At 38.2% G+C, this 15,000-nt stretch overlaps 1 protein-coding gene across 2 annotated transcripts in view; it reads left to right on the top strand.

The window, feature by feature from the left end:
* The window catches only part of LOC129719193 (serine/threonine-protein kinase Smg1), a 199,853-nt gene that overhangs the window by 160,186 nt on the left and 24,667 nt on the right, over positions 1-15,000 (top strand). For both annotated transcript variants that reach the window (XM_055670690.1, XM_055670691.1), the window contains 2 exons: positions 13,041-13,949; positions 14,030-14,968. In XM_055670690.1, coding sequence (XP_055526665.1) covers positions 13,041-13,949; positions 14,030-14,968 — 1,848 coding nt within the window. The remainder of the gene's footprint in view (positions 1-13,040; positions 13,950-14,029; positions 14,969-15,000) is intronic.

Below are 15,000 nucleotides of genomic sequence, written 5' to 3'. Positions count from 1 at the left end.
AATTCATCAGTATTTCTTCAATGGTATGGAATGATCATTGTTGAAAAATTACATTTTTCGAGCTTTTATCAAACTTTACTCACTTCTCCAAATTTAACGTAATTAACCCTCAACTAAGATTACTTTAAGTAAATTCAATACTTTTTTTGATATTTGAAAACTGGTTTGATCAAATTTGATTGAGTTTTGACTGAGTTAGAAGAATTTTTCGAAAATATGAAAAATTGCACCGGACATGAAAGGGTTAACTTTGACAGGAATGTGAATCATGCAAAAGTTGCGTTTAAGGACACGTTAACATTGCCTAGTGTTGTGAGAGCAATATCTTTTGATTAGTATTTTTATCACGAATTTTCAGGTGATCAATTTCACCCCACTGATCAATTTCACCCCATTCCACGGTACCTTTTTTTAAGGGGGGGATTTGTTAGTAGCTTAAGTATTTATGATAAATATTAGTAAATAATGAGTATGTGTGTCCAATCACAAATGGTGACTTCTCAACACTGTTAGAAATTTGTTATTTTAATTGTTAGGATTTGTTTGCTTTCGCAATTAAGACTTATCATTCGTAGGGATTTAAACCTACTTGTCAGAAAAGGGGAAGTAAACTTACAACTAACTTAATTGCTAACTTATTGGCTATAAAGAGAGCTTATCGTAGCAATTGAGAATTGCAACGATTTTTGTCGAAAATTGTTAATAATTTTATTTGACATAGCTTCTAATGGTTCAACAACAGTAAGTCTATGTAATTCGAGTGTACCAAACCAAGGAGGATTTCCACGGTACCTCGTTTTTTACTGCCAGGGGCGATTCATGTCCAAGCCTCACGTAAGGAATAACCAATATTCCACTAACCTCTGATATGCGCCGAGCCTGTTTCACAATGTATTTCGTTGTTTCAAACTTTTCTGTTACCGTTTGTTGGTTCCAAGATTTCGGTAGAACCGAAAGTATTCTTACTTTATCTTCCCTCGAGCATTTGGGCGCAGTAAATTTTTCTTTTAACTGCGAAATCATCTTGTCGAAGTTTCTTGCTTTACGTTTCAATAAATCCATGTTTTTTCTTATACCGTCAGTAATGTTCAGATACTTGTTTTTAGGAAATTTTTCCTGATTGAGCTTTGCCAGTGATATCGGTGAAACGTTGATTCCAGCTAGGCCTTTGTTGAATAACTCAATTTTCTGTGTTCTGTGGTATTCTTTTTGAATTCTTTCTTGAGAATATGATGATACGATTGATGGTATCTCCGCCAATTCGTATACAGTTCAGATAGTTGCAACTCCGTCGGTAGAATGTTTCTTCCACATCCTGATGTTGATGGTTCCATGAATGAATTGTGTGGATGCTCTTTGAGTTCAAATTCATCTTTCACTTCGATACAATACAATCTACACGAATCACAAATCGATAAAGACGTATTAAAATGAGCTTGAAAGTTCAATATTTTTAATTTTGCAATAACGTTTTCGTTTAATTTACGTAAGCTTGATGAGCACCGATGATCAGGAAAGGGTTTACAGCACTTGGGTTTGGTGTATTCCATTTTCACTTTATTCATCTTCACTAAATGCAAACTGTTACTAACACTTCTTAAGAAGTGCAATCGGATTTATATACGAAAACAGATATTATAGGATATTGGCAGCGTACTTTACAAGTAGGTAGTGTTGCACGACAAACATATTTTTTTATAAAACATTCGGCAAAGGAGAACGTGTAGGTAGGCTAAGGTACAGCACCTGAGTAATTTATCCAATCGTTTTGTTTTCAAAGAATGAATTGTATATTTTTGATCAAGCATTCCAATAAACGTATGGTTTTTGCTGGAGAACTACGGACAAATTAAGAAAAACGTGTACTTTCCGAAATTTTAATAATTTTTCGAGCTTAAATTAGAAATAACTCGAAAACCAATGCCTTTAGAATGTTAACTACTAAGATCTTTTTGATTTAAAATGACTCTCTGCATCTTTCAAAATCATCAGAATAATTTTTTTTTATTTCTCCATCCTGGACTTTTTTTTAAAAGTTGCGTTTTAACGTTAAGTTTATTTAAAGAAAAAATAAAAAAAAATCAACTCTTTGTTTTAAATTGAAATTTAATGTTTATTTTTTTTTTTTTTTGGTCAATAAATTTTTTTTGTACAGCTTAAAATTTTTATGATGCATTTTTAATTCCCCACAACTCATTCTCAGGCAGTTTTTCTATACAATCAACAGTTTCTGGACTACAATGCTTCGAATAAAACCTATGCCAAAGGACATACGCCCTTTTAGAATGTAACTCATGGGTGTAAAAAATCTTTCCATCTGTGAAAAATGCTCAGATTGCTAAGCCAAATACGTGTGCAAAGTTTCATTGTGCAAAAATGGTTGATATTCGACCATCGCACAGTGTTTTATTTTGCCGTTTTCGTGCGATTAATTAAATAGCGTTTCAAATGTTGATTATACCCATAATGTATGTTCGGAGAAGTTTCAAGATATTAAAAAATACATCTTTAGATGTAAGAAGACGAGTGATCAATCCACCTAAAAGTGATATAGAAAATTTATTTTTTCATCAGATTGAGATAGACGCATAGTGTCTTCAACAAGATTTTAGGTGATGTCAAAACAATAAACTTTGCCAAAGACATCATGTTTCTATCTCTTATATATTACGAGCAACATGAAGTTTTCTATGAAGAGGTCCTGAAAATCACAATTTTCTTTCTAACTTTTTTCTCAGTTTTTTCCGAATTTTCAAACCTTCTACAAAGTGATCAGTCATCCCAATATGCATGTTTATGCTGAACATTGTTATTTTTTATCTCCCAAATTAAAAAAGTTATTTGACATATTTCGATATTTTTGGGTATACTTTCACCTCAACCATCTCAAAATTACGCAATTTTACGCACGTAGCAGTTTCATACGATGAAATAACTATCCTTAGACTTTTAATTAAAGGTACACACTTTGGTATGTAAGAGTATGTAAGCAGCCTTTTCGCCTGTTTTTCAAAGCACACATTTGCGCTCTGTGAAACCTTTCTCAATTCAAACGATCAACTCAATTTCTACGATTTCAACATTATTCGTCGAGATCGAGACTCACACGGTGGAGGGGTACTTTTAGGGATTAAAAAGTGCTACTCCTTCTTCCGAATCGACCTCCCCTCGATTTCGAATATTGAAGTCGTTGCCATTCAAACGAATATGAATGAAAAAGACCTATGCCTTGTTTCGTTATATATCCCTCCATCCGCGCGGATTGAACAGAGGCATCTCACTGATATAGCAGAGTTGCTTCCCGCGCCTTTTTTGATATTGGGAGATTTTAATTCTCACTGTTCGCTATGGGGGTCGCTGTACGACGACAACCGATCTTCTTTAATCTGTAACTTAATCGACGACTTCAATATGACACTTCTGAATACAGGGGAAGCGACACGTGTACCTAATCCTCCAGCACGCGAAAGCGTGCTTGACCTATCCCTTTGCTCGACATCACTAGCGTTAGATTGCCAGTGGAAAGTAATCAATGATCCCCACGGTAGTGATCACCTACCAATCGTTATCTCAATTGCTAATGGGTCAACTCCAACGGATCCAATCAATATTGCGTATAACCTCACAAGTAACATTGATTGGAAGTCCTATGAAACCATAATATCGCAAAGAATCGAGTCCCACGTGGAACTTCCTCCAGAGGAAGAATACGCGTTCCTTTCTGGCTTGATCATCGACGCCGCGACTCAAGCTCAGACGAAACCGATACCCGGGGTAACGATTGGACGGCGCCCTCCCTCTAAGTGGTGGGACAAAGAGTGCTCAGACCTGTACGCGCGGAGGTCCTCGGTGTATTTGGCCTTCCGAGAACAAGGCACTATCGATTTGCTCCGAAAGTACGATGTACTGGATAGACAAATGAAGAGCTTGATAAAAGCAAAAAAACGCGGATACTGGCGGCGGTTTGTGAACGCGTTGTCGAGGGAAACAGCGATGAGCTATCTTTGGGATACCGCCAGGCGCATGCGGAATCGTAACGTTTCGAATGAGTCCGAGGAGTATTCAGATCGCTGGATACTCGATTTCGCCAAAAAGGTCTGTCCGGACACTGTCCCCGAACAGAAGACCTTTCGCGACGCGTTTTTAGTAGCTACGGAAGAGCGTTGTCGAGGGAAACAGCGATGAGCTATCTTTGGGATACCGCCAGGCGCATGCGGAATCGTAACGTTTCGAATGAGTCCGAGGAGTATTCAGATCGCTGGATACTCGATTTCGCCAAAAAGGTCTGTCCGGACACTGTCCCCGAACAGAAGACCTTTCGCGACGCGTTTTTAGTAGCTACGGAAGAGCGATGTTGGAATTTTCAATGGCTCTCCTCTCGTGCAACAATAAAGCTCCAGGGTTGGATAGAATTAAATTCAACTTGTTGAAGAATCTACCCGACTCTGCAAAAAGACGCTTGTTGAACTTGTTCAACAAGGCCGTATAGGCCTCCCTCTTTTCCCTGCTAATTTAGAATTTAAAAAAAAATGTACTTGGCTCAATTAAACATAAATTGTATCGTGCCGTGTCAAATAAACTATTTAAAAACTAAAAACTGCTTATATCATGATCATTATATTACATATGTTCCGGTCATATTCCAGGAACCGTTTTACCGATTCCGGTCATCCGCTTCGGCAACATAAAGAACCAAAATACTCTTTTTCTGGAGGATGTTGAGTCTAAATTGATTTAAATAATCAAGAAAAGTAAGAAATTTGATTAGACATAATCGCTCGTTTTTGGCACATGTGTACCAAAATCGAACCGTGCCAGAAGTAAAACGAGTTCAAATCAAACAGAGCCTCAAAGGAAAATATAAAACTATTGTAATCCTACGTCAACTATGCGGTCGTGTCTTGGATACCACCCTCCTACTATTTTACGTAAACTGCGTTTTTTACGTTTTTTTTTACGCAAACTGCGGCAACAAAACTTTTAAGCTGCTTTTCTAGGAAATAATCACTTTTTTATTAATTTCTTTAGTGTCAGGCCTGCTATGACCAAATTTTCGTAATATCTAATGAAAAGGATTTGTTTTGCACAGTATTACAAACAACTTTTCCTTTGACGCCAAAAAAATCCAAGCTATCATTGAAGCTGCAGAGCGTTTCAGAGTGATGCACTTTTTTATACAAAATATGCCAAAAAACGTCAGTATACCAAGCTTCGAAAAGTCATAAAAAACAGATTTCATTTCATTTCAGCGATTTTTTTTTCAATCTAGAAATTTCATCCAGCAAATTTAATCAAACAGATAATGCTCCATAAATGAAAATTTGTGATGTCGACAATCTACTATATAAAAATGGAATTCAGTAACGCTTGGTCTTATTGATAGTATTCCCAGTCTCTGAGGTGTACAGTAATCATCATCATTTTGAATCGTTCTAAATCAAAAATAATAAGCGGGGACATGTAGGTTTTTCACATGAAAATGTTCGCTGATGTTCAGGAAAGACATTTGAGAAAAAAAATCGATATCTAATTACTAAAACTTGAGATATTATTCACAAAACTACGTAAAACATGCACAACTATGACTTTCTGTGCCTCTATATCAAAATTCAAAGCGATGACATATGATTCTTTTTCCACTAAAATGTTTGTTAATGTTCAGGAAAAATAATTATTATCTGATCACTAAAACTTGAGATATTTTTCACAAAACTTCGTAAAACATGCAAAATTATTACTTTTGATACTTAATTCGTCTCCAAATCAAAATTCAAAGCGATGACATGTGATTCTTTTTTCATTAAAATGTTCGTTGATGTTTAAGAAAGATATTTGAGAAATAATAACGGGTATCCTATTACTGAAACTCGAGATATTATTCACAAAACTACGTGAAACATGCAAAATCATGACTTTTATGCTAAATTTGCCTCTAAATCAAAACTCGAAGCAGTGATCTGTGATTTTTACTATAATAAAATGTTCGTTGTGTTTAGGAAAGATATTTGAGGGAAAAATAATAGGTAAATGATTATTTGAAATTTAAAGATTTTCCACTAAACCACATGAAAAATGCAAAACCATAATTTTTTAGGCTCAATTTGTCTCTAAATCAGAATTCAAAACGATGACACGTGATTTTTTTTTAATAAATTGTTCGTTGATATGCAGGAATGACATTCGAGATGAAAAAAAAAGTTATCTGATAACTGAAAATAGAGATATTGTTCACAAAACTAAGTGAAACATGCAATATCATGAATATTTTGGCTCAATTTGTCTCTAAATCTTAATCTTAAAAACTTAAAATGTTTGTTTATGTTCAGGAAAGACTTTATAGTAAAAATAACAGATTTTTGATTGCTGAAAATTGATATATTATTCACAACACTACGTTAAACAAGCAAAATCATGAATCTTTGAATTCAATTTGCCTCTTAATCGAAATTCAAAGCTATTATATGTAATTGTTCTTCATTGAAATGTTTGTTAATGTTCAGAAAAGACATTTGAGGAAAAATATTAGATATCTTATTGCTTAAAGTTGAGATATTACTTCAAGGTGGTAGTGTGTAGAAGCCACCAGGTGGTCACCACGTGGTCGACTACGAATTTTCAGTGACATTAGACTCGGGAATAGTTAATGCGTTATCTATGAAAACGATATCTTATGTTTTCGTCACCATAACAAACATGATGATATGTTCTCACAAGTGACGCATTACCTATTACCGAGTGGCAAGCATTTGAAAATTCGAAGACAACCACGTGGTGGCTCGAAGTCAGCTTCAACACACTTCCACCTTAAAAACTACGTATGTTTGAAGATGATTTTCTGCATACAGAAAAACACATTAAAATACTCTTTTTAAAATTTATTTATATTATTATACATATAATATATGCAAAATTTTGACTTTTTGAGCATGAGCTCAATTGTAAATTAATTTTTTTTACTACGGCCGCATTTCATTTGTTTAATCTTTTTTTTGAAGTAGAATACTTCTCTCAGGAATTTCGGCTACATAGGGATGTGAAATGAAAATCTAAAACCGAAAAAAGTGAAAAATATGTCCAATTTCAAATGCTAATAAATCGGTTAGTATTCGATGGATTTCCTTCGTTCTTGCAGCAAAAGATTCTTCCCAAAATAAGATAATTGTAATTTTATTATTCACACTATTGTACTATTGAAAATAGTCAAGCCTTGTCAAAACGAAAAAATCGACCTCTGATTGGTCGTTATATGATTGCTTCCCAAGAACGGTCGACAGAATCATATACCTTGCAATTTAAAATATGCTATTTGGCCTATATAAGAGCCTGTTTCAGCGGGAGCCGCTTATATGTAGTCCTAGACAGCGACAACAGCAGTCCTACCTTAGCAGCAGCAGTAGCAGTGCAGTGGATACCAGCGATAGCGGATAGCGACCACAGCACAGCTGTGGCATAGCAATGGATAGCACACTAGTTGCAGCGGATCTTAGCATCAATAGCAGCTGGGCCAGCTGATTCAGGGACAGCGGATACCAATGGCAGCGTTCGCTATACAACTGTGGCATGGCTACGGATAGCGTAGCAGTTGCAGCGGGTATCAGCATCGATAGAAGCTGATGCAGTGAGGCTTTTTAGTGAAATGCAGTCTGTGTCATGTGTGCGATAGCGGGCACTAGTAAATGCATTCTATGAAAAGTTGACTCATTTTGACAACACATGAGCCGTCTAGTTTTGAGTGTTAAATCAGCTTTTCACTGTTTATTTTATCACAAGTAATAATTTATTAACTACAGTCGTCGTTCGCTAACTGCAACATGTTTACATTGCAGTTATCGAATGCCATTCGACAACTGCAACACTTGACACATGTCAAAATTTAGAGGGGGGTCCGTCACTACCATTTTTGTTTTCAATGATGTCGAAATGTATTTATTTAATGGAATAGTGGCAAAAAATAGCAGAAAACTAAAATAGACAAGGTTTTCGGTTAATCAATTTGATAGTCATTTTTCCAAATCATAATTTATTGCGTTTTAGTAACTTCTTTGCATAACCAAGGCGAAGATAAAATTCATCACTACAATAGACCATTTTACGAGACGTTTCTGAACTCAATTCATGAATGAAATTTTGACAGAAATCTCGGAACCGCTGACATAACGCAAGTAAAAGCAACATCAATGTCAGCAGGATCCGTGACACCTGTCAGTTCGTAAAATGGTTAAATGGACGCTAGGTCACAAAATATTGTTTATGATCTACTATGCACTGCCTCGCTGAGTAGTGAAAGCTAGTCAAACAATACATAAGGGATATTTTTGTATTCTCTATAAATGTCCAGTTGCCTCCTAAAAGTATATGGATACATGATATTTGTAGGAAATTTTCCTGGGAAAAACTCACAACCGTTGTCATCTGATGCGTTTCCCGAACTACCGAAGTCTTCGAGTCAGAGTGAATCTTCAGGCCCGAAAACACAAACGAGCACCCAGTCTGCAGCCAGTGCTGTGTCCACACGCTCTCAAACAACAAGAGCATCCAACTCGTCAACGTCTTTCCTAACACCACTGCAAGCTGTCGTGTGGTCGTATTCGGAGAGCCTCTTTGAAAAACCAAACGTACTGCGATCGCAGAGCAAAACCAACAACGGGAACGAAACAGATGAGTCATCCACTTCCACGATCAGTAGACGAAACCGAACACGTCCGATTGGTAAGAAGCCACGCCGAGATGGCGATGACGACGACGAGGGTATGGAGGAAGAATACATCCTATAAATGGCTCTCACGTCGTACAACATTGCTTCGATAAACATCGCTGCAATCACGAGTCCCACGAAACAGAACGCGCTCCGAACCTTCATCAACAGCCAAAGCCTCGACATCGTGTGTCTTCAAGAAGTAGAGAACGAACAGCTCTCCTTGCCGGGTTATGTCGTTTTCTTCAATATTGAATTGCACTAAAGCAACACATCCAAGTCACTCACATTGAGAGAAGCTTGGATAGCCGACTACTTGCTCTCCGAGTACAAGACACGACTATCTGCAACGTTTACGCTCCCTCTGGCTCTACGCAACGTGCCTATCGAGAGAATTTCTTCAATGAAACACTTTCATATTACCTGCGACATCGCACCACACATGTTGTTCTGGTCAGCGATTTCAATTGCGTGCTTCGAGCATGTGATTCGAGTAGCCCAAATACGAGTCCCGCACTCAAAGCAGCTATTCAACAACTGCAGCTTCACGATATATGGGAGACACTGTATCCGCGCGATCCAGGTTTCACGTACGTCTGTCGGAACGCACGCTCGCGCCTTGATCGAATATACGTTAGCACTGGTCTACGCGATCATCTACGGACAGCGCATGCTCACGTCTGCTCATTTACCGATCATAAAGCATTGACACTCCGACTATGCCTCCCTCATCTAGGACAAGAACATGGTAGTGGGTTCTGGGCCCTTCGACCACACCTTCTAACCGACGAAAACGTTACGGAATTCCAATACAAGTGGCAGTATTGGACCCGGCAACGAAGAAACTATGGTTCCTGGGTCGAATGGTGGCTCTCGTTTGTGAAACCAAAGATTAAAAGCTTCTTCAAGTGGAAATCTCGGACTGTTTTTGATCAATTTTACAGAGAATATCAGCATCTGTACGGTGAACTCCGGCAAGCGTACGACGGTTACTACCAGCACCCTGAAACACTATCTACCATCAATCGGCTAAAAGGTGAAATGTTAGCTCTCCAACGGATGTTTTCTCACACGTTTATGCGGATTAATTAGACGTACGTGGCAGGTGAGCCCGTTTCCATATACCAGCTGGGGGAGAGACGAAGGAAGAAACCGTCATCACACAGCTGCAGACCGAGCAGGGCGAATTAAAACTGACCCACGAGAGATCGAAGAACACATAGTGAACTACTTTTCGACTCTCTATTCCGAAGAGGCGAGAGAAGAGAACGAAAACGACTTCACTTGCGAGAATGTAATTCCACCCAACGACCCATCGAATGAAACCTGTACGAGCGAAATCACGACTGCAGAAATATGGTCTGCAATAAAAGCGAGCGCACCTCGGAAATCACCCGGCTGTGATGGTATACCAAAGGAATTTTACCACCGAATGTTCGATGTCATCCACCGAGAATTAAATCTTCTGCTGAACGAGACACTGAGCGGAAATCTACCACCATCATTTGTTGAAGGTATAATAGTACTGGTTGAAAAGAGAGGAGGCGATCAAACAGCTCGATCATACCGTCCGATCTCGCTGCTTAACAGTGACTATAAACTTTTCTCCAGAATAATTAAAACTAGGCTGGAGCGAGTAATGGGAGAACATCGCATCATGAGCGACGGACAGAAATGCTCGAACACAGAACGCAACATCTTTCAAGCCACTCTCGCACTGAAGGACCGGATTGCAAATCTTCGACATCATCGTCGCGCTGGGAAACTAATCAGTTTCGATCTCGATCACGCGTTCGATCGGGTCCGGCACTCATTACTTTTCGAGACCATGCGTACGCTCGGTTTCAATCGGGATCTCATCGCTCTACTCTCGCTCATCGCTAGCCGATCCACCTCTCGATTGCTGATCAACGAACATCTCTCCCGTTCGTTCGAAATCCAGCGCTCGGTGCGACAGGGGGACCCGTTGTCTTTGCACCTCTTTGTCCTTTATCTTCATCCACTGGTATGCAGACTAGAACGAGTGTGTGGGGACGATCTACTGGTGGCATATGCGGATGATATTAGTGTGATCGTCACATCGATCAATCAGATCGATGAGATGAATGATTTATTTGCTCGTTTTGAGATAGCTGCTGGTGCAAAATTGAACCTGCGGAAGACGGTTGCCATTAATTTTGGATTCTATGAAGGTAACCAACTCAACACACAGTGGCTGCAAACAGCCGATACAGTCAAAATTCTGGGGGTTGTGTTTGCAAACTCTATACGACTAATGACAACGTTGAACTGGGACACCGCAGTAAGAAAGTTTACGCAATTAATGTGGTTGCACTTTCTGCGTACGTTGACGCTGCATCAAAAGATTGTAGTGCTCAACACATTCGGTACCTCCAGAATATGGTACCTCGCATCCGTGTTACCTCCTTTATGTGTGCATTCGGCAAAACTCACATCAACAATGGGTACATTCCTATGGCGCGGCATGATCGCACCCGTACCCATGATGCAGTTGGCGCGTAACAAGGAACATGGAGGGCTTAAGCTACAATTACCGGCGCTTAAATGTAAATCGCTCGCAATCAACCGGCATTTACGAGAGATCAATTCCATTCCTTTTTATAGATCCCTTCTTTTCCAAGCAAATCCTCGCCCTGCAGTCCCAATTGATTTCCCCGACCTTAAAATTATTCTTTCAAATCTGTCCCAACTCCCCAACCAAATTCAACAAAACCCCTCTACCGATCAAATCCACCAGCATTTCATCCAACAGACTGAAGTGCCAAGAGTGGAACGCAAAAATCCAGCAGGGAACTGGCCACGCACATGGCAAAATATTTCAACGAGACAGATAAATTCGGTGCAGCGGACGCAACTTTACTTACTCGTCAACGAAAAAATAGAGCATCGCAAACTGCTCTTCGTAATGCAACGAGTAGAGAATGAGAACTGCACATATTGTGACAACAATACTGCTGAAACACTTTATCACAAATTCTGTGCATGTGCTCGAGTCGGCCCAGCTTGGATGGTCTTGCAGCGGAGGATAACAGATATTGCAGGAGGATGAAGACGACTCGACTTCGATGAGTTACTAAGATACTAAGATCTCTGATCAACGTAAAATGTCAGCAAAATGTCGATTTTGCTTCAATTCCCCTACAATACAAAAATAGGTTTATTTGCTAACATATTACGTAAGTCAGACACCTACCATTCGATTTCTGAGGCTTTTATACTCAAAATAAGATCATGCTCATGCTCATGCCCAACATATTACGTAAGTCAGACACCTACCATTCGATTTCTGAGGCTTTTTTACTCAAAATAAGATATAATTTGACTACTTCTTTAAGATATCAGCGAATTACCATTAATTCTCAGAAATAATCAATATTATTTTGCTTTGTGAAATATACTAAAACTATGCCAAACCCGGTTTCGTAGAATCACCGTTTTGAGCTCAGTTTTTGTCCGATTTAAGATCTGTTTTTTTTTCAAAAGACGGGTGACAAGATGCTAATATGTGGACAAACTCTTAGAATCTTGATATTTGGCCTCATAACAAAATGGCGTCGAAAAAACCACAAAGATTACCGGTTTTTCAAAAATTAAAAATGGCGCCATTGTTGCCCCTTAAGTTGAAATATGTTCAAACTTGGGGAAATTTAGTTTTGCATAAAAATACACAAAAAAAAATATATATAGAAGCCAAGGCAGAAAAAAAAGTCAATTTTTGTTGCACTGTGTAATCAATTAAAGTTACCAATCGAGGGACACTATTCCAAACACCCCGAACCTATTTTAAGTAATTTCCATTTGTTTTGCAATAGAACGGCGACGGACAGACATCATCGTTAAAACTGCACATAAAATCCTTACTGGCGTCTATGATTGCTCCAACATCCTGTCGTTACTTCAACTGCACTGCCCCTCTCGTCCTCAGCGACATCAGCGACTCCTACAGCTACCTCCGCAACGTACTAATTATGGCCTGCATGAACCCATCCGTCATCTCTCAGAGGAGTACAATTTAAATGGACATAATTATAATTTTTAGCTCTTGACTACTGTTTGTTTGTTCGACTATTGCTTGTTTGTTTTATATCATTGTATAGAAAAGTATTGTCATATGTTTGTTATCTTCCCGTTTATCAAGATGCTGGGTTTTTATGCCGCTTTGAAAACCGCTACTGCTTTTTCAAGGCGGCTTTCCCCAGCCACCAATTCATTAAGACCATGTGTCGGATGAATTTTTAGAAAAAAAAAATGGAATGACTCATATTTATTTACTTATCCTATATTTATTTATTGTTTTTTTTAAACTAATACTCTTTCTTTGCAGGGCACCTTCCGTTTGGCTTGCGAACATGTACTGAAGTCGCTGAAAAAAGGACGTGAAACTTTGCTTACTCTTTTGGAAGCATTCGTTTACGATCCGCTGGTTGATTGGGCTGTTACTGAGGATGGTGGGGCGGCGGCTTTTGCCGTTTCAACTTATGGTAACAGGGAAGGCTTCAATAGCGAGCTTCAACTTGCAAAAAAACAGCTTGAGCGAGAAGTGAATCGGGATACACTTGCGATCCGATTTTCTGAAATAAAAACTGAATGGAATCAGAACCGCGACGATATATATCAACAATTGTTATTAATGCAAACATGCCTTCAAGATTTAAAATTATACCGTTTAGAACTTTGTACTGCTGAGAGCCAGAGAGATTCTCTTTCTAACCAAATACAAGTTATTCGGGAGGCAGAATCATTAGAGTCTGCAATTGGAAGTCACCCCTTAAATACACTTTCGCAACGTTATAGTGTATATAAGAAAATTAACGATGACTACGAATCTGTGAAAAAAACATTATTGAACAAGAAATCTGAATTTGAAAAAAAGCTGGAAGATTACAGAATTTTTCGGAAAGATATAGAAAGTCAGAGACTGCATGATCTTGTAAATACAGTGGACATCAGTATTGAAGAGTGCTCTTTATCTGAATTCGATCAAGTTCAAGAATTTTTGGAAAATTCTAATCTTCATGATGTTTTCTTGAAAGCTAACGGTTGTCGACACGAACTGAACGGTCACATTTTAAAATCATCTATGCTAGTGAAACACGCATTAGAAATGCTTAACCAGTATACTATGATAATGCGTTACTATCCAAATAGTTTCGAACAAGATCACAAGCATTTCAAGTTTGCAGCTTGGTATAGAAAGTTGTTAGAAGAGAATTCACAGCAGTCAAGTCAGGAGGTAAGTAATCGCATTCTAATTGAAACGATTTTGTTAGATATAGGATACCAAATTAAAAATAAAGCATCAATATCTTCCAGGTTTTGCATCTTCATCAGCAACACGCAGTTAAAATTCGCCAACACTCCTCAAATCAACAGGTTATATCGTTCTCTTATCATTTGTCAAACATACTGTCCGAAAGCGGATTTAGATTAACAGAGTTGATTGGTTACCATGCACGAGAATTGAATGAAAATACCACTTCCGTCGACCAGATATATGAGGCATGTCTTACTACTATTGAATCAATAGCTTTTGGGAGTACAATCGGACCACAAATTTTGAACTGTGCAGCTATCAAATTATTTTTGGATCTTACCCAAAACTATTTAATGTTAGAACAAACTGCCTCGACAGCTGGTGAAACATTAATAGATCTACAGTTGAACGACAATTGGTATTTAACAGAGCTATATATGGCTTCTGCACAATTAAAATCCCTAGCTCAAATTATGTTTGAGAAGAATGAATACCAGGTTTCGCACAAGGACATTTACACCATAGGTTCTAGTTGCCTGTCTGCTGCTGTTGATATTTATGAGTATTTGCATACAATGAATGAACGTATACCTCAGAGCTTTTTAACAGAGACCTTGCAAGGTATTATTTCAGAGAATCGAAGCGTAATCGAAATGATTTCCGCGGTTTCAAATCTTCAATCTGATACACCAGGTCTTTCACAACTACTAGATGAATTGAATATGCATCTTCAGTGTGTGGTAATGAATATTCCATCGGTGCATTGTCACGTTATCACAATAGTCGAAGAGTTGAAACAAAAGTTCACAAGCTTAGGAGATAGTTACCAACAGCAAGAAGTGCCCTCCGATGGTGCTAAATTATTTCTTATACTATATTCTTTATTTAATGAATTGTTGGAGAAGCAGAATGTACTTTTGCGAAATGTTTATGATGATATCCAGCTGTTGAACGAAATTAATTCTATTGACCTCATGAAGGAGTCTAAAGATTTAGCAGTAAGTCTCTTATTTCGTTTTATCACAGCTTG

This window comes from Wyeomyia smithii, chromosome 1 (assembly GCF_029784165.1).
Source record: "Wyeomyia smithii strain HCP4-BCI-WySm-NY-G18 chromosome 1, ASM2978416v1, whole genome shotgun sequence".
In the NCBI taxonomy this organism is placed as follows: Eukaryota; Metazoa; Arthropoda; class Insecta; order Diptera; family Culicidae; genus Wyeomyia; species Wyeomyia smithii.
This window is presented reverse-complemented; position numbering and strand designations above follow the sequence as displayed.